Source organism: Sturnus vulgaris, chromosome 12, assembly GCF_052056855.1.
Source record: "Sturnus vulgaris isolate bStuVul1 chromosome 12, bStuVul1.hap1, whole genome shotgun sequence".
In the NCBI taxonomy this organism is placed as follows: Eukaryota; Metazoa; Chordata; class Aves; order Passeriformes; family Sturnidae; genus Sturnus; species Sturnus vulgaris.
Genome location: NC_142254.1, coordinates 12,213,216 through 12,233,728, shown reverse-complemented (window position 1 = coordinate 12,233,728; position 20,513 = coordinate 12,213,216). Strand labels below are relative to the sequence as shown.

Here is a 20,513-nt window from a genome sequence, read left to right as displayed (position 1 = left end):
CATCTGAAAAAAATTATTAGTGAGAGTGTGAAAGCAAAGAATACAGAGTTTGGAACACCATGAGCGTCCATAGACATTTCAGGAGTCAGAACTCTTGTGTTTCTCTGTCTGCTACACCTGTGCCTGCCTGTGCAACCTTTGGCAGGGTAGTTGCTTTCTTTTTGCTTTGTCTATTTATAAACTGTTAAACAGCCAGGAAAGGTAGAAAATGTTCTTATGTGCTTTATACAATACTTCAAAGGCTGTTTCTTCTGCTTAAGCCGCAAAGTCCATTTTAATAAGATGAATAATAATGGAGAGTATTGTCAAAGGTGTCTCCTGGTACTTGTTGCCCAGAGGGCTGGTTCTCTTTGGTCCCCTAAGTATCTTATCTACTAAAAGAGGAGTTTGCACTATATAAAGCATAGACTTTTGCCTTAAATTTGGTAATACCAAAGGTAGAAAGAATGGCTCCTGCCTGTGTTTATTTCAAAGGTTGCTTTAGGTTTAGTGCAGCTTTGAGTTAATAATAGCTGAAATATGAACTTAAACCATATAGGTGACAATGACACTGTTTCTGTCCCCACTGTGTATATTGACAATATACTTTTCTGCTTACAAGAGATGGGCTGTTAAGGACGTGATTAAATAACATTATGGAATTTGGCATGCTTTCATTTGAAAGGCCAGTGGATAAAATGTAAACATTTTAAATGGTTTCTGCTTTGAATGGCTGCTGTAGCTCATGGCTGGTTATCTCCTGTTTCAAAGACTTCCTGCATTGAGGAAAACAGCTTTTCTAAAAGCTGCTGGCAGTTCTGGTATGACTCCTTCTAGTCTCCTACACTTTTTCCTGTTCATTTCTTTTTTACGTTTTAAGAAAACACTTGGAATTTTCCTGCAATCTTTGATATCAGGAGATATGAGCAGAAACACAGACTTGTGTATGTAATTGTGCACTTGGCCTTATCTTTGTCTGCAAGGCTAATGTTTACCTTTGAAAAGGAAATTATTCTTTTTGAACAATTATAGCCTCTAAGCTTTCATCATGTCTCTCTAATCTGTAGAAGCATTGCTTATAGTGCACTGTCAGATGCTTAGTGAAATTTTAGGAAGATAATGTCCTTAACAAAAGGGAAATAAAGGGTTTTTTTAAATACCAAAGCTCTTTTTAACAATAATTGGAGCTGACCAAAATATTATCGATAAACTGGTCTTTTAAATTCCATAAGGATAAAAGTAAGATGCTGTGGTAGGCAGGAATGAGCAGCTGTAGGAAGAGAGAAAGGGAAGCAGGTCATTAGATCAGAGCTAGCTCTACAGTGGGCAGTGCTGTGCTGTTTTTGAAAAGCCAAGCTTTGCACTGTGCCTGTGTGAACAGGAGCATTGACTACAAACTACAGAAAGTCTTCTTGTCTACTGAGGAATGGTAGGTCTGGAGTTGAAGCTGCGAGCTTCTCTCTCTGGAGAACTAAAATGAAAATAATCAGTAGTCTAGAAGTGCAACCTGTGATGAAAAAAATAAAGATTTTGCTTTTTGACTTAAGAAAGGCAGGCTGGGAGAGGCAAGAGTGAAACAAGCATGATGATAAGATCTGGATATAGGTATGTGCAGTTATAAATAGTTACCCAGCACAGAAATAGAAATTAATCAATTCCCCTTAAGCAAGGTGAACACAACACTTCAGCTGCAAAAGTATTCAGGCTAGACCAGAAGAAAAACTTTTTTAATAGCAGAAATTATTGAGCAATGGATTAGATGGGCAAGGCTGTGCAGTGTTCCTTTGTGGAGGCCTTTAATGGCAGGTTTGATCTAGTGAATGTTCTCACTCCTTCAAATGTATTCTCTTACCTATGCCCAGTATAGAACAATAAAAAAGCAATATAAAGCAATGCATATACAGCTTTGGCTTTAGAGACGAGCCTAGCTTGAATCTTTTTTTAACATATCATTTTCAATCTTGAAAGGAAGATTTTCAATTGACTATTTCCTGGAATAAAAGTTGTAATAAAAGTTAACAGATGCTAAAAGTTAACGTTGATTTATTATCAGCATGGTAAAGCACGTAATAGCATGAAAACCAAGAATAATAATGAGTTGAGAATAGAGGAGGGGCATATATTTAATTTCAACCTGTTGCAGCAGGAAGGGCCTTAAAAAGTAGTGCTTAGTCGAGGTAATGAATTATTTTCTACTATAACATTGTCATGTGTCCCTGAAGTCAAGCTGTAGTTGTTACAGAATATCACAAACTAAGAGGATGGCATAAAAAATAAAATTTAATCAGTTGTGGTAAATAAAATTTAATCAGCTGTGGTACTGTATTCCTTGATGATGGTGATGCAGTTCTTGGCATCCTTACAATAATTAGCCACGTAAATTTTTCCTGTTTTCTGATTATTAGTATTGTTTTCTGCTTCTAATAAGTACAAAGCATGTGGTTGATACCTACAGGATTAAGCATACACTGAAAAGCTTAACAGAAGCTGGGTCCTTAAATGACCCTCCTGTATTTCCTTTGTCATGGCACTAAACCTGCTGTGCTTCTTGAACTTTATCTGAGTAAGTGCTGCATACTGTATTTATATCAGACACATTTTATTGTTTGCATTTTGGCTTTATGAAATGTCAGAATTAATCTTATACTAATGAAATGTTCAAATTTCATCTCAGCTATGAACATAGCTGCTAATCCTATAAGATGTTTACTTTCTGCCTCTCTGGCTATGTATAGTAACAGAGAGTCTGCCAACTTAAGCACTGCTGACAAACGTCTCCCTACTGCTAGTCACTCTAATAAATGTTATTTCACTGAGTAAAGATTTAAAATTAATTAATTCAATGTCATTAAAATCCCTTGCAACCTTTGACAAGTTTGCTCTTACTGCAGGCCAGTAAAATTAGTTACCTGAATGTGCCCCTGAACCCCACCAGACTTGGTAATTTTTATGTTTTGACCTTAAAATTTAACTTCAATCGTTGTGGAATATAACTTTCAATGGTTGGACCTATGTTTTAGGTGAAAATGTGGAGGGAGAAAGTGGAGAGAAAGGTGGGTTGTTTCAAGAGATGCAAAACAGCAGGGAAAAGGGTAACCCAGAGGGCACTGACCAGAGTCCAATCTTCCAGCAAATCATACAGAGTGTAGTTACCAACCTCTCAAGCCTTTCTTTAGAATTTTTCCTGTGGTATTCTCAAAGTGAGAGCTGTGTAATTCTCAGCATGAAATCTCAGGCTGCATTCCTTGTTGAAGGCTGTGGTCAAACAGTTCACAGCACTGTCCTGTGTGGGTGTGTTTGTATATGTAGGGACATTTTTTACATTTAGTTTCTAAGCTTCAGGCCATAGTTTTCCACATCCACAGGCCCTGAGTAGCTCTTGGCACCTATGCAAACACCACCAGGAGCCTGCTCATGCAGAATGATGTCTTTATTTGCACTGGCATGGTACCTGAGGCATTACCCAGGAACAGGGCCCTGGTGGGCTGACCACCATAGAAGAAAGGTCTCAACAAATGTTTCTCAGACTTCTGATACCCAGGGAATACTTTGTTTTAGATGGGAATTGCAAGGGAGAGGGCAGATATGGCCAAGCAGCCCTTACCCTGTGCAGCTCTTCTATGAATGGCCAGTAGAGCTGTCACACAGCACAGCCCTTGGCTCTTCGTCCTGCTGGGGTCTTGAGAAGGGATGAATGGGCAGAGCACTCAGCTGTCATGCAGAATTTCCCCTGTAAACCATTTAGGAATCACTGAACTTTGCCTCCCCTGCATCCCCATGCCATGGAGCAAGCTGATGAGGAAGAGGATCTAACACTCACGGGAATATTGTGGGAATATGATTTGGCACCTCACTTCTGATGCAGATGAGCACAAGAGTTCAGGAGCAGCAGTCACTGATGGTTTGGTGCCTCTGATTGGTGCTGCCCAGCTATTGAGTGTGAGAGACCCATTTTCAGGTGCTTTCCATCAAATGTTACTGCTCCTCATAGTTCTGATGGACAGCAACCAGCCAGGAATGATGTGATTTTGGCAGTTTAGTACCAGATCTTACAGAGGTATAACCTGACATGAAACCTGAATGTGCCATCTCTGTTTCCACTTATTTAGGCAGTAACACTGATGTAACAAAGGAAGTACAAATAGTTTTAATTTTCTTGGATTGAAAGATCTTTGTCTCAGAAATAAAGTTCTGGTGTGGCCAGTGGACTCTTAATTCACCTTCCTTAAACTCATAGTATTTGTGTCTTCATTGTTCCAGGGTGAACAAAAATGGTTCAGTTTTCTAGGTGATGCAGTATTGCCCTTCATGTGTTTAGAAACAGGAGCCTAGATTTAAAAAATGTAAATGAGATTTATTCATAGTGTGTATCGTTATCAGACCTTATGAATAACAGCATCCCATGTGCCTGTGTTCTTGTGAATAAGTTGTGTTTCCCTCTTGTAATAGACTTGTCCTTGTCTGATTCTCACCTGTGTTAAGATTGCTGTTGTTTCTGTATACCTTAAAGTGTCTTATTTTTGTACCCATGAAGGATTTATCATCAAATCCATGTCAAAGCAAGACAGAGAAGTCCTGATTAAATAAATGGTGTTTTCCAGGGTGACATGGGGCCAATTATACCTTTCTGCTGTGCAGGACTCACAATGATCCCAAAGCAGCTCATAGACTTACAAACTTAGACCTCAGGAAGTCTGCAGCAGAAAGGTGTCATCCCCCAATGCCTGATTGAGAGCCATTCTCTGTTTAGTATTTTTAACCTTCTCCTCCTGTTTAGTTCCTGCTCTGCCACTTAATGTAATGCCTGTTTATTGCAGACTGCTTTTAGTTTGGTCCTTTTAAAAGCTCCCTGAGGCACAATGATGCCTAGAAATTAATGTATTCCCTTCCCGCACATCCAGCAGACGTGTGTATATTGAGTTAGTGTCTCTAGTGTTTAGCTAATTTCTCTTCAGAGCATGGTTGAATCACTGCTACATACCAAACTCATCTGTGGCCTTTCCTCTAACTAAGGGATAGGTAGATTTATATACATAATATTTTTAGCTTTAACTGCAAAGGACTTGTGTGACTTGCAGATTTTTATAAAATAACTAAACATGCCGTGCTATTGGACAGCACAGCTCCTGGTGCTGAACGTGGCTGGATTCAGCAGCAGTGTGTGTAAGGCAGCCTTTGCATGCAGAGATCTTGAGGTGCTTTCCCTTGTCATCTTTGCCCACTCATATTTTTCTTACTGGTTGGAACAGAAGCTGAGACTTTGGTTAACATGCAGTGTAAAAGCATCCTTGCCAAGAATTAACATGTATTCCAGTATTCTAATTGGGACAAAATAATTTCCTAATGTTCACAATACTCAAAAACATGATTGTGACATCTCAGTTGTGGTTGAGGTCCCTTGTTTTACATGTAAATGGTGATGCCTTTTTTTCCACCAAAAATTTGAGGTCTCTTTCCACGGATTTGCAGACTTTTGTATCATAATCCCTCTTGTTGAGTCAGTCACCAGAAGAAACTCTTTGGAAGAGCATTGGTCCTGTCCTACTCTTCCAGCCCTACCATAAAGCAAAGTGCCATCATATAAAGAACTGAAAATGCCAACTTCAGGCTGCACTGAATTACCAAGGTAAGGCATCTTCAGCATGATTTCCTAGAAACTCCCCCCAGCCCCTTATGGTAGACAAAGTACCCTTCTCACTGTACAAAAAAGACAGCTGTTCAAGTAAAGTCTTTCAAAAAATATAAATTTATTTTAAGCACATGAAACATCAAGAGAGGCACAATTATAAACAGAGAAAGCAAAACATGGCAATGAGCTTGTGGCCAGACTGCAAGCAACATCTTAGAGGCAGAGGTTACCATTTCACATATGAAAACCTGCTGAAAGTTGGTTATTATTGGTACTAGACAGTCTAGGCTTTGCTCATCTCAGTCTTAATTTGAAAATACCTTCTCATTTCATCCCTTCCAAGTTTTTATTGAGAACTACTTGCCTAAATAGCTATATATTTTAAATACTGCATAAAGTGCATTCAGATGAAGGATGGAAAAAGGACCAATTCCCAGTGCACTAGAGATGACTGAGGCAAAACACACTCAAATCATTGACTAGAAAGAGCTTGTTTTTGGACCAAACCCCAAGAACACTGAGTAATGGCACAGTAATGCAAACTTGGTTTCTAGGAGACAGTTTTAGAGTAGATACTAAGTACTAGAACTATGGTTTGACAGCATATTTCCCTTTCAAGCTTTGCAGTGCAAGGTCACATTCCTCTGTTGACAATTGCGAGAATAAAAAAATACACTGAAATGCTCCTCCCAATGTGATCCTGAACAGTTGTTACTGTAAACAACATGGTATTTATTTTTAAATAGTTCACAAATTCTTAGGTTTTACTGTCTGCATTTTCCTCTATTCTGTTAGCTGCTATCTTGGAATTCCAATTAGTTTTTTGTTGTTAGAAGTGCAGCCATTTCCATCTGTCACCAGCCTTTAGGCCTAAAGTGGTTTCTGTTAACATCAGTGAACCAGCATGTCTTGTTCAGAAGCTTAGGCTTTCTGGTTCATAAGAAGTTAAGGGCAATCTGAGGACAGCCAAAAAAACATAACCTTCAACTCTCAGCTTCCTGTAACTCATGACACTCCTGTGTCTCAGAAACTTGAGAATAGCTAAGTGATATTGCAAATTAAAACACTCTAGCATAATTTTTTCCCTTAAGTCATGTTGGGGATGTAGATGAATTGAGCAGCACCAAAAGCTCCACTACCTTTTAGACAAGTGGTCTCCTCAGTCTCCATTCTGAGAGGTCACTGCAGTGCTGGAGCCTTGTACCCCTCTTAGCACACTTGTTACTTTTGTGGAAGCACAAACCTGGAAGACACTGAACAACCAGCCTTCCCAGTACTGTGATACTGACATTAAGGACTGAACAGTGGTTTCCCCTTACATTCAAAAAGGAATAACGCCTCCTGATATGAAAGTTAAAAAAAAAAAAAAAAAGAACTTTTTAAAAATTGTAACTTCCATTGCTACTTTACATCAGTTGTGCTTATGAACAGCTGGCGAAAAATTCCTGTAGAATTCATAGCTGAATTATTTTTCTCAGTCATCCTTTTTGTCAGAGGTACTTGAGCTATCTTCTTCATTGCCTTCAGGACAGACTTTATTTCTTGCAAGTGGTGTAGTTTCTGAGACCAGGGCTGTGTTCCCAACTGGGCTGTGTTTGCCCTTGGGTGGCTCAGTGTCGTTCTCCTCAAACATACCTAACTGGTGTCTCTGCAGATCTAGGTATGTAGTAAATAACGTAGCATATTCTGGATGCTTGAGGGCAAAGTTCTTGAACTCCTCTGAAAAACATTAAAAAACACAGATGCTATAGTGGAGTAACAGAATCAAAGAAAATTTCAGTGCCTGCTTCTTTCACTGAAGCTGATCTCCAGTTAGTTCCCTCTAAAAAAAACCAGGAGTAGCACACAAAGTGATACTTCAACAGCTCTCCCCAGAAACAAGGTTATGAGAACTATCAGGGAATTCGAGGGAATTAAAAAAGAAAACTCCCTGTCAATAGGACTATCAGAGTATTCTTTCTAACAAAAGGATGTAACTTACCATAGGAGAGCTTCCCAGTTTCATCTGCATCTATTTCTTTGAAGAGCAGAGAAACATCAAGCTCAGGCAGCCCCAGTGCTGACTGAATGATAGAAGCAAACTCATTTTCTGTTATAGTGCCATCCTCATCCATGTCGAAGAGCTGGAAGAGAAAGAACATGTAGAAATCCTTTGGCATCACTTTGCCTATGAACTCTCCGTGCACATTAGCCACTCATTGTGGCTTTCTAGCATTCAGCAGCTCTGTGAACAATGCCTGGGATTTGAAGAGCCTGGAACAAGACTAAGCAGACACTTTGCACAGCAATGCCCATGCTATAACTGGGAATAGAAATTCTGCCAAAACAAACAAACCTCACAGTGTTGATTTACTGATAAAAACAATACAAAACTGATAAGGCATAAACAAAGATGTATGTTTTTTGTCACCATGAGCTATGCTAAAAATCTACTGGATTCAGCCAGTTTATACTGGAACGTCTTAGGTTTTAGTCTCCATTTTCATGAGGTTGTGGCACATCTGCTATCAGATTAAACTTGCTATTATAGTTTTATGGTCTGACATACCTAAATTTTAGTGTATGTGACTGATCGCTCACTAATGAATTAATTGTAATTAACAAGGAATTTTGGTTCCTGGAATGCAGGCAGTTGATCAGTGCTCATCCCATCCTTCCCAGTGCAGTGACAGTAACCATCTGCTATGAATCACCCCTGAAGAAACACAAGGGATGGATGACTGTAATTCCTAAATACTTGCTACAGGCAAACTTTGCCATTGTGAAGGAAGAGACATTTAGGCACAGAAAACAAGTAGCAAAGGGAACCCATAGTTCCATTTTAGACTGAAACAGGCTTTTACCAGATGAACCAGTTGATTTGTGCTGAAACTGTAAATTAAACTGAATTACTGATTTTATAATCAGCACATTTGTTAAGATACAGAAGAGTACAGTCTAGGAAACAACACAATGGAACAGCAACACTAGCTGCTAGGCTTGCTTCTTCATAGGAATCTGTACTGATGAAACATCCCTAAAAATGAACAAACCACCTTGAAAAGCTCTAGTGCTTATCTGAAAAGAAGCCAGTGGATATAATGGATGGCCACAAAACCTCTGGTCCTTCCCAAGTATGCATCAGTACCAGGAAGCACCCAGTTTACAATGAACAGAGTGGAATCTCAGTATGTTGTTCAGTAGAGTTCGTAAGACCAGATAATGAATGGGTAAAACAACTGGATCTGTGTCAAAGAGCTACTAAAAGAAGAGTCAAGGATTCATGACATGGGCATCCATGGTCATGTATTGCCTGCATGTACCTGAGATGTGAAAGGAGCTACTGCTCCTTGACTGCTTGTACTATCAGGGCACCACAGGACAAGCCAGCAGTTCTTAGATGCAGCCCAGTTTTGAATGTGCCAGTCCTGAACAGCCCTTGATTTTTTTTCCCCTCCTCTTTGTTAAGAACAATGACTCTAGTGAGGCTTGACCCACAGGAGGATATTACTCCATCTATTGTGACATTGAAGAATCACAGCAGAAAAAAACCTCAGGCAAAAAAACTACAAGTGCTGCTGAATCATTTTTGGAGTTAGCCTGCCAAGTTACATATTCATTAGTGCCTTCAGATGGCTTTTGAAAACCTTCTCTATGATGGCTGCAATTCTTCCCCTCCCTTTCACACTCTAAATGTCAATTGGTTTAAGAGAATTACTCACATTTGCATAACAGATTGAAGCTATAAACTTATGATTTGAAAGCTAACAGACTTACAGTCAGTCTTGATTTGTCAGGTTTGTAGATTTACACTAAATTGAACCTACCTTAAATGCCATCCGGATAGTCTCCTCTGTGTTGGCTGGGTTACAGAGAATAGACAAACCAATTACATACTCTCTGAAGTCGATGGTGCCATCTCCATTCTGTAACCCAAACATGCATGGCAGTAGTTATAGTTAACACTGCAAATCACTTTAAAAGCTCTTCTGTAAATCAAACACTAAGGCACTAAGACAGTTTACAATACTAGAGGTTTTTGTTCTTCCTGGGAAAAAACCTAAGAGCTCACTAAATCCGTGAGGCTGGAGTAGCAATATTCATGCTTTCAATAGCTACAAACTGGGCATAGATTTCTATTTTATGAACAAACAAAACAAAAACCAAAAAGATTTAAACAAACTTAATGTTTTATTTTAGTACATGGCCTTCAGAAGGGCTCTAAGAATAACTGGAATCCTTGTGTTTGAGGTCACAGCAGCAGTGCATGCAGCACTGGCACTTGCTGAAGTTCAGAGACCAACACAACAATCCAGAATCAACAGGCCAAGAGTGAGGCTGTTCCTTTGAGTTTGAACCTTCAGCAATAAAATGTATGTCAGTGAACGGACAATCAAATCTACCTGGTTTATCTTAAGCTTTCCTTTGAAGCCTATGCACTGCCCTACATGCTATTTGGAAGCCAATGCACTGTCCTACCTTTAAAGCCAGAAAGGCAAGGAATTCATTGGAATAGCCTCTGTAAAAATTCCAGTTTTGATCTGAACGAACATTTCAATGTGTTAACTACATAGCTACATCAACAAAACTTTTGAAGCTTTCTTTGATGGGATTAATTCTGTGTAAGCTGCATTATATTTGCAGATAGGGAGAGTGGCAGATGTCTGATGAAATCTGCACTTATGTCAGTAGTGTTTCTGTCACCACACTGGAAGTTTCTTGAGTGTTTTGGGAATCATCTGTCTGGGCTAAAGCCATCTGCAAATCTTAGATGGTGGGACACAGAGCAGGTAATGACAGCATGATAGAGATGACAAGTAGTTAATTGTTTTGAATATTCACAATAAGAGCATTCATCAAGATGTTTTAAAAGTAAACTGAAGTGTAAAGCAGAGTTCCCTTTGTGGATAGTGTGTTTTGCATTTCAAAAAGAAAAATATTTTCTTAAAAAGTGGAGTCCCTACATATGAGAACAGCACTAAACATTTTCAGTCAAGTGAGAGAGGGGTGGTCTGCTGGGTAAATCTGCAGCAAAGAGCCAGACCAGGATTCTATTTCTGGCTCTCCTACCAACTCCTAATGTCCACTTGAGCATAAAAACCTTAACCTTTCTGCTCTTTGTTTTCTGCTGCTGAACAGTGCAATATGCCAGGGGAGAATACTAAGGCTGTTCTGTAGAGTGCTTTGAAAACATTGGGTGCTATGAAACAGGGATTTTAGCAATTGAATTTAGATTTTGAGATAGCTCTTGACTAACAAAATACGTGTAGTGATACAATGAAATCAGTATTACTAACTTGTCATCATCGAGCTATACATTTCACAGGATTTAAAACGTCTAAGATAGAATTTTATTTAGCCTTCAAAACCAATGCAGGACTCTTCTGCATAGACAACTGCTACTTTCTTTATATTGATGGTCTAACCAACCTTTTTGATTGACTTTGAACATGTTGTACTTCAGAAACCTGTGAATTACAGGGAAACTTCTGAGCAAAGATACGAATAAGATACAAACTTTTAAGTTACTTTCATGGGTGTCTAAGGGTTATAACTTTTGACAGTTTTTAATCATTACACAAGGACAATGTTGTCCCATACATGTCATTTTATTTATAAATCTAGATCTCATTGTGGTAAACAGAGTTTGACTTTCAGTATTTTCTCCACATTGTAGTTCTCAGAGATAACAGATCTAACTTTAAAGTGTAACACTACAAACATAAAGTCTTAAAACAACTGAAGCAAGAGTGTAAATAATAATTGTTCAAAGTTCCATAGAATATTATTTTTGGACAGTTTTGTAGACTGTATTCTTAGCAAAGGATTTTTTGATGTGATTAGAATATTGTTGAAATTTATTTTCAAAGTTAAGAATATGTATCACAGTTAAAGAATTGGGAAGTAAACTTTAAAATGATTTATTAAAAACAACTCCTGAAAGAAGTTAACATAGCTATGACTGCACATGGAAATATGACAAGGAAAAAGACAAAATAAAGGTCATATTACTTTCATTAAAGTGCAAAACTCAGTAATCAAAACTGAGTGCAGTCTGATAGACAGAACTCCAGCCATTTTAGAAGAAATAAAGTTACTATGCTTGCAAGATCATGTTGTGACTAGTTCTGCTAACTCTAGGATGCTGGCTAACTTCCAAATGCTCTGGCATTCTGGTTAAGGAGAAATGATGGGGCTGCTGCCTGGAAAAAGAAATGGAAGTTAAACTGAAAATACAGGAAAACCTTTAGTGCTTGTGTAACACCACAGCAAAAAGCACTTACAATTGTCTTTCTCTGTATATCTAACAGTGTTTGCAGTCTGTGTACCCAAGAATATTTTAAGGAAGCAATGTGTGAGCTGAGCTCCAGTTCTCTAAATGGCAAAGTAGAACACCAGAATTTGGGTATTTGCAGTTATGCTGCACAAAACAATCAAAACATAATGTAACCTTAACAACTCTTGTTTTCTTCAAGAAAACCAGCTTTCTGCTACTATTTTCCCTATAGCATGCTATGGTAACTGGGGTTTTGTTGTTCTTTTTTTAATATAATACAGTAAACGTCAGACTTTGGAAAACAAGAAAGTTGCACTGTCATAAGCATTCTCCATTTAGATTTGCACAGAGACTGCAAGCCAGATGCAGTATGAAGTTTAAAGTACTAATGCATCAATACTTTTGAGGAAGTATCACACTTTATCTCCTGCTCCCTTTCCTATTACTCAGAGCCCAAATGGCACTGTGTGGCACAATGGATAACTGAGTGCTTTTCCATTGGAGAACTGGGAGGAGGCTGAATGCCATTAGGAAGGAACTGGCCTCTTTTCTCTGGGACAATATGAATATTTTTCTGTTTGCTATTAATCAAAGTGCAGGAGGAAAAAGTCTGGACACAAATTGTAAGTGAGTTTCAAGTAAAAGGCTTCCGAAAGTATACCAGGGAAGACAGCTCATCAATTTGAAAAATACTGTTTGCCAAGTGCAAGTGCAAGTTTTAAAATGCTATGGAAATTTACAGACCAAACCAAACCAAACCACAAGCACCTCATTAACATGCAGATGGCCTGCAGGTATTGTGTGGTATTTCTAAATGAGTCACTGCTGTGTCCCTGGGGAAGGGCAGGGGTATGAGGACTCTCACATCTGGAGATGCCTCTAGAGCCAGGCTGCCTATTTAACTCATCTTTTCACACTCCAGCCAACTCGCACACACCCAAGACAATTCTCCTTTAAAGCAGCAGAGCCTGGCCAAGAAATCTGCCTTGTGCAAGAGCTGTTTTGATCAACAATGTAATCCTTAATTCAAAGAAATGTACCTTTGACAGTTCATGTTATTCCTTTTTTTTTTTTTACTCAGAAGTTGACTTATTAGCAAGAACTGCATAACTGACTTGAGAGTGATGCTGCACTACGATGAAATTTCACTCAGATAGCCAGAGGTTGACTTTGGCTGTCTGCTATGTGACTGCATAATTATTCCAAGTTTCTCTAAATATAAATGTAGTATTTTAAGTTGTTTGCTTCATAACTATGTTTAGGCTTGAAGGAAAGAGAGAAAAGACTAGTTCATAGAACTGTAGGAAGAAGATCATTGCAAAAGTGGCCTTGTGTAAGTCTTCGATTTTGTCCTGGCCATGACAGTATCACTGAGGTTTTGCTTCAGCAGCCAAGCATGAAAAAGCAGAAGTAGAAAGGAAATTGAATGATTATGTAAGTTCACTGATCATTACAGTTATTACTACTCTAATGTTTTTCCCCTTGTTAGAAATAACTGCACAAGACTCTACCAGTGACTGCCTTCAGGCAAACCGCCTTTATTCTGGCTTAGTGACTGCTGACAAATCAGAACAGCAACATCAACACCAAACTTAGGAGCTTTTTTACATAATAGTTATACTAATATACAAGCCACTTTACATGAAAAAGTAACTAAGCTTTGATCTTTCCAATATATTCACTGATCTTAGAATCCAGAATTTTCTGAAGACAAACTTATGCAACTGCCCAATCAACAACCTGCACAAACCCCTCAGAAAAGCAAACTAGTGCATGCACAAGAGGAAAAACTACACCTGAAGCTGAGCCATCTACCACTAGCTACATCTGCCTTAGGAAGATTAAAGGCAAAGACTGCAGGTGTACAGCAGAGCACTGCAGTCCTCCACGTGTATCATCTTCCAGACACAGCTGCCTCTGTGCCGTGCCTTCAGGAATACATGGTCAGCTGCAGCCAGTCTTCCATGGTCACTTTGATGTGCCCACTCCCATCTTGGTCCAGGCTCTTGAATGCCCTGAACATGCTGTCCAGCCGCACCAGGCAGCTGATGAAGCTGTTGAAATCCATGCTGCCATCCTCGGCGGCGTACCTGCGCACGATCACCTGGCACAGCTGCTGGTTCAGCTGGAACCCCGCAGCCTTCAAGGCGTTTGGCAGCTGGGCTCTCCCAACGGTGCCTGCCTGATGAGTGTCATACTGCTTGTACACACACTGCCACTTCTTGACGTTGTTCCACAGATACTTGAACTCCTCAAAGCCCAGCTTGCCGCTTGCATCGCTGTCCATGACGGCGACCATGCTACGGCACGTGTCCAAGCTGAAGCCATCCGTCTTCAAGTCTTGGTGTCTGGAAAGGACTTTGTTCAGGATGTCCCTGAGCTCTGTGGCACACACTTCCATATCATCTCCAGCCAGCTGGGCAAACAGGCGACGAAACTGTCTGATCTCATCGCTCTCCTGAGCTTCCACGTTTGTAAAGTGATTGCGAGGAGGTGGAGGTGGCTCTGGATTATACTGAGCTGCTGCCTCGCTTATGAGGCTGACGAGACCTCCAACAAGTCCTCCAATATTCCCTGCACCTCCACCTCCTGTCAGGAGCCCTCCAATATTCCCTGCACCTCCACCTCCTGTCAGGAGCCCTCCAAGGCCACGTGCAAGGCTTCCTCCACGACTACTGCCACTTCCTCCGCTCAGCAAAGCTTTAGCAAGGAACATTGTGAAGATTTTTTGAAGCGAGTCACCCGGAGACCCAGTGCTCTGCAGCTCTCCGAAGCTGTTTTGTGTCTGACTAGGGTGTGGGAAAAACACAGCTTATCTGCATGCTTACACTTCACCATGTCTGTGCATGTCCCTGGCTGCCAGTTATGTCTTACCAGTTTCTGTCAGGTGTTGATACGCCTCTATTTCTTTTCTTCTTTGCATTATGTTTAAGTGATTTGAAGAATCATTTTAGAGAAAAAAATAATGAGGTTGAAACCCACAAAGCAGAAGTCTCAGAATGCCTGTGCTCATACCTGAAGTAATTTGAAAATAGTCCTGTTAGATGAGCGTGACTGTTACTCAGTTGTTCTGATCTCCTTAAAGGTGAATGCAGCTTTGGACTTGTTTGTTTTCACAATCTTTTATTCCCCCAAATTTTTAGTGAACTGAGCATTACTTTGCTAGTTCTAGTCATTGATGTTGTGCCATATAAAGAAAGTGAAAGGAGTACGATTGTCCTTAATTACTCTGGTTGCCACAGCACATTTCTGATGTAGGTCCTGTGCTTCAGGATTCAGAGTACATGCCAATGGTCCAAGATGGGGAGGCAGGAATGACAAAAGGATGAGTACCTAGTTCTGCTACAGCTTCAAGGCATTCAGCATTTCAGGAAATACGTTTGACTCTCCTATTTTAGAGCTTGTAAAATTTTTTCATGCGGAAAAATCCTGAAACAGTTTTAATCAGCATATAGCATAGCCTCCCAAGACAGGTGCACTGCTAAGGCAGTGATGGTGAGCTGGGAAAGCTCTTCTGGTAAGAGAAAACCTCCAGTCCACAGGCACTTGCAGGACAACAGGCTGTGTGCTCATGTGGAGGCTAGAAGTAAGATTAATTCTATCTCTGCTCTAGTCATTGGTGCTTCTGGTATAGAGAGAAATGCAGCCATTTTTGTCATCCTGAGAGAGCTGGAGAGATTAGCACTGACTAGGGGTAAAGCCTAAATGATCATGTTAACCCAGGATCCCCTCTATGGCTGGAGAGAAGCAAGAGGAGTCCCTGTAAAGCCTAACTGCACCCTTCACAAGCACAGCAGGAACACTCCAGTGTTCCTGTTAATACTCCAGTTAGCTTCACTCTGCCTTAAATGATCTAATTACAACAGCTAACTAAGCTATCAAAATGTATGTAAGATCAAAATCTGCAGTCAGCAAAAGAAAATATTCAGCTATTACCAGCATGAAGATTATTGTCTGATACTGGTGCAGCAACTTGGTCCAAGTTTTGCCATTTCACAAGACAGAAACTAATGAATGTTTCCTCCATTGAAACTTATGAACAAAACTATTAAGAGTCACCTACCTTGCTTACAGAAACTGTTAATCAAGAAGCATTTACTAAGCTGGACATAATGAATTATAATAAATATTCTTCTGGTATGTGATTTCTAACAAAATATTGTCAACAAGTCAGTAAACCAATTACTCACCCTGTCAAAAAGTAGAAACAGCTCTTTGAGGACATCTGAAATAGGCAGCTTCAAGTACTCAGCAAACTCCTCAATTCCAATTCTTCCTCCTTTGGAAGCACTTGCAATAGCAGCAAAAGTATCCAACTGCTCTCTGACATGATTCCATTTTAGGCTATGCAAACATGAGGGAGAGGAGACATTTCTATACAGAAGTTCTCAGACAGATGGAATTTCAGTAGGAGTTATTACAGTGTTAAAAGATGAAAAACTGCCACTTGGGGCATGAGTGTACAGCATTTCTAATGCTGTGCTTCAGACCAGACATTTTACTTTAAATCAGTAATTAAGGACTGCTTCCCTCTGGCTAGTAAATTAAAAGCAGGTCATTCTATGCTTGGGTATGTCAGACTTCCATAGAATGACTTCCTAAACCTAGATTGTTGTCCAGTTACTAGGCTGCTCCAGTAGAGAGCTTTTCATTACCATAAATTCAGGTGTAGCAATATTTTGCTGCATCATGCTCTAGGGTAAGTATTTCCTTGACAGAGGTCTCAGCTCTATCAGCAAACTCTCTACCCAAACACCAGTATTGCCAGTGTCAGAAGTGTCAGATCTCTGCAGATATACATCACTGCACCTCGGTAAGAATAATTAGGATTGCCATGTATCCAGATGGAGGTCCATAAATGGATATATAGCACATAATAGTAACTCAAGATTTATTTGACACATTCAGATTTTACCACCAGCCAGGTTATTTAATGCAGTATGGTTACATGGCTCAGTCCTCAAATTCCACTGCATCCAGACAGAAAAAACTGACATCACTAGTGACACATAGCTGCACAGTAACACTAAGAACAGTAAGCTGAAGTTTCAGGCTGGAAAGAAGGTTTTTTATTTCCTGCCACAACCTGCCTGTGCCTCACCACTAAAGAAATTTAAATTTGCACCAAGATTACCACTGAGTGCTTAAAATAGGTACTGCTCTACTTTTCTCACCCTTTGGTGAGAACAATCTTTTCTCCTGCAACACTGGTGACAAAAATTACTCGGGATTAGTCCTTACTGGGATTTTCCTCATCTCTCATTTCCTTGTAATTTATGTAAGTTGTATGCATAAATACACTGTATTATACATGGCCAAGTCTATTCTCTGGTTATTTAACCTTTGGCAGAAGGCCATCAAAACCTGCAGCACTTTTCTAATTTCGCTGTCAAGAGATAAAACTTCCCTTACTTGAGTTTCTTGCTAATTTTGGTGAACTCCACCAGCCCGGCTTCCATGGGTAAAGTCAACTGTCCTGCTGAAATCATCAGTCTGCAATCTTCAAAAGTATGATCAGTGATTGGCACATTCAAAGCACTGAAATAAAATTAAAGAAAAAGTAGAATCAATTTCTTATATGAAAATAACTTTTCGGTGTTTCCCTTCTCTGATATGTGAAACAAACGATAATTAATTCTTGCACTGCTGCAAGTAGGACAAAGCAATCCCCACCATTTCATGAAACTGTGAAACCACACTGTGAAACTACGTTATAGCAGTACCACGAGGTTTTAAGATTTACAATCTTGTAAATGCAGCCCAGTAATGCTGGAGAACAAACCACCACCCACTTATCCTTGCTAAGCAAGAAGAGATCATTTTATTCCAGTTTTCTATGAATTGAACATACTATATTCCAATGTAAGACAACTTTCTTTATGTTCCATGCAAAAATAATCAGGGTAATTTAGCATAGGAATTTGGCACCTCTTAGTGAAAATCTAGAGCCATTCTTATGTACAGTACTGGGTCTTGACTAAATTGTACTTTATTGCTAGGCTGTACGTGGAATTGCTGGATATAAAGGAATAGTTCTCAAAAGTTTTATTGATGATTACTTACTTTGCCATGGTTTGTCGGACTCTGTTGGCAAAAATAATTGGATCATTCTTTTCTTCCTCAGTAGGAACATGAACAGGCAGAAACTGAAAGGGATGAGTTATCCAAAAATTTCGACAGTTACCACTGCATTAGGAGCATGAGTAATTTCATATTTTTGTTTGAGTGAGGGAGAATAGGAGAAGGACATCAGCCATGCAATGAAAAGAATGGGCGCTAGAGGTCTCATTCACCTTAGAAACTGCTCTGGCTCTTCTGCCCTCCCCACACAAATGAGATTTACTGCAAAACTACCTCTTAAGGATTGGTAGAAGCTTCTTTAATATGTAAAGTCAACCCCCCAAAGAAGGAAAGTATAATAAATACATAGTTAGAAGATTAAATGCTGCACTGGTAAGAATGTGAGTTTGAAATACTGCACACTTCTTTTCTAAGATCCTTTTAAAATGATGTTATATATTGGACTAGTGCATGTGAGAGTTTCAATGTTTTTAAATACACACTGCAGTCCCATCTCGTACCTGTTTATTGTATCTGTCAGCATGTGACCGATAAGTTTCCTGTACATTTTCCCCCCTGAGAAAAACATTAAGGAATCATAGTTCTAAGGAGTACACTAACTAGATACAATTTTGGAACTCCAAGCAGAAGGTAAAAAATCCCAACAACCCCCTCTCCTCCCACACCTAGGAAACACCCCAGTTATCTCCAAGGTAACATGTTTACTACTGAGGATTCAGTATTAATATGTAAGAAGTCGGAAGTACCTTTTCACTAAAAGATGAAAAGCCTCTAGATGAACTATTATCTGTTGGGACATGAACTAGCACCTGTCTGCAAAGTAGTGTGTGTGGAGGAGTGTTCTGCTCTTTCTCCTTCAGTCTACAGTGTTTCCTCACAGCCCTGTTTACTGTGCCTTTACTGTGTTTACAGCCCTGTTTACTGTGCCTTTTCCCAGCTATGGCTATCATTTATCTGAGTTCTGCTGCTCTGCACCCTGCCCTTAATTCCTAGACTACAACAATTCCAAAATAAGTTGCTGCTCATGGTTCATTGGAAGAAAGCTGTTAATTATGTGCCAGTATGTTGCTTTATACTGCAGCTGCTGGTGATGAATTATTATAGTGCCAACTGTGCCATATGAACACAGTTTGTCCTGAACAGTCTTTTAAAGTTTGTTTTTAAGGAATGCTTTCTCTTTATTATTAGAACCAGTGAGTTTATGGAACTGGATATCTGTTCAATAACCACAACAACTTTCTGTTTATAATTAAAAGTTGTCTCCCCTGTAAGGAGAGGAGAGGTCCAGCTGTTCACTGGAAGACTTGAGATTTTGCTCCTTCTGTAAGCAGTTCCAGCTTTGTTCAAGGTCTGAAATAGGTCCTTTGTTATTACAACTCCCCTTCACAAGACACCTAACTCTTAAACTGAGAAAGCACAGGCGCACAGTTCACAAAACTCTGACGTCCCTGGGTGAGCTGCAGTCGTAACTCCAGGTTTATCTACGCAAACATGGCCATGTGGTTTTGAAAGTGGTCATGACTTCACTTGAGGCTGAGGTCTTGCTCACAGAGCAATGTAAATTCCTGGCAGCCTAAACACCACCTTCATTCCCTTCAAAAAAACCCCTACAATTATTCCTAAAACCTGTTTGCCAGAAACAACAGCTGAGGAGCAAGAATTTGGTTTCTTGACCTCCTGCAGTGGCTACGTGATCTCACACACTCAGCTGCTTATCTGCTGCAGAGTGGGAAGTAAAACAAACAAACAAACAAACAAACAAACAAACAAACAAACAAACTCAGTCCTGTAAGAAAAAATTTCACACCTCTTTCAGCAGCAAAAATCTTTCTCTGATCTGCTTGTGACCTAGCCTCTCTTCTTACAGAATTTGCCAAATGCTGTATTTTTTGCAGCCCTAAAACTCTCTGCCAGGCTCAGTTTCATGTTGAATATCCCAGTGTGTTAGAGCTGGACTGGACATGGACACACAGCCCTGGAGCCCATCACTGCTCCTGCACAGCAGGCAGAGGCAGTGCAAGAGTGGAGGGAGTGGAGAGGCTACTTGCTCACAGCATGGGACAGCAACAGAAATGTCCACTCCTAAAAGGAGCAGTTGGATTCTCTCCTTCCACAGGAAAATGTGTCCCTTCTCTTTTCAGAAACTGAAAGGCTTTTGCACTGATGCTAAGAAATTAGTTTCATTTTGGGGACATATGCTGCTGTGAAAGCTGCAAATTTTTTCATGTTTCAGTTTCATCTCTTGGAACATGAAATTCATTTTCTAATAAACAAGTTTGAGCTCTGTTTTGAAGTAGGGGAAAAAGGAGCTTTTCCATCAGAAGGGCTACATTAACTGTTTCTTGCTCCCATTTATATAAATCACATAGCTATGCCCTACTGAACAAAATTATGAGGAGAATTATCTCTTGATTACACCTTTTACAAATATATGTCTAATGCATACACTATAGAGTAATGAGATGCTCCCTTAAAATGAATTTCATTGTTCCATAGACACGTGACACACAGACTACATTGGCAATTTTTAGCAGTAACAATCCTGCTTGTATTCACAAAGCTTTGGAC

At 39.7% G+C, this 20,513-nt stretch overlaps 2 protein-coding genes across 2 annotated transcripts in view; both read right to left on the bottom strand.

The window, feature by feature from the left end:
• Nucleotides 1–5,706: 5,706 nt before the first annotated feature.
• Nucleotides 5,707–20,513, bottom strand: part of LPCAT2 (lysophosphatidylcholine acyltransferase 2) — a 30,295-nt gene continuing 15,488 nt past the window's right edge. The window contains exons 9-14 of the mRNA XM_014883121.2: nucleotides 17,928–18,010; nucleotides 17,277–17,402; nucleotides 16,055–16,208; nucleotides 9,415–9,513; nucleotides 7,590–7,731; nucleotides 5,707–7,327 (exon numbers count right to left, since the gene is read on the bottom strand). Of these exons, the coding sequence (XP_014738607.2) occupies nucleotides 7,083–7,327; nucleotides 7,590–7,731; nucleotides 9,415–9,513; nucleotides 16,055–16,208; nucleotides 17,277–17,402; nucleotides 17,928–18,010 (849 nt within the window). The 3' untranslated portion in view covers nucleotides 5,707–7,082. The remainder of the gene's footprint in view (nucleotides 7,328–7,589; nucleotides 7,732–9,414; nucleotides 9,514–16,054; nucleotides 16,209–17,276; nucleotides 17,403–17,927; nucleotides 18,011–20,513) is intronic.
• On the bottom strand, nucleotides 13,664–14,703 carry CAPNS2 (calpain small subunit 2). The gene has a single exon (XM_014883134.2). The coding sequence runs from the start codon at nucleotides 14,578–14,580 to the stop codon at nucleotides 13,795–13,797; it is 786 nt and encodes a 261-aa protein (XP_014738620.1). The 5' UTR covers nucleotides 14,581–14,703; the 3' UTR covers nucleotides 13,664–13,794.

What these genes read in the sequence shown, in the direction of transcription:
- CAPNS2 (XM_014883134.2), bottom strand. Translation starts at nt 14,580, where the DNA reads ATGTTCCTTGCTAAAGCTTTGCTGAGCGGAGGAAGTGGCAGTAGTCGT.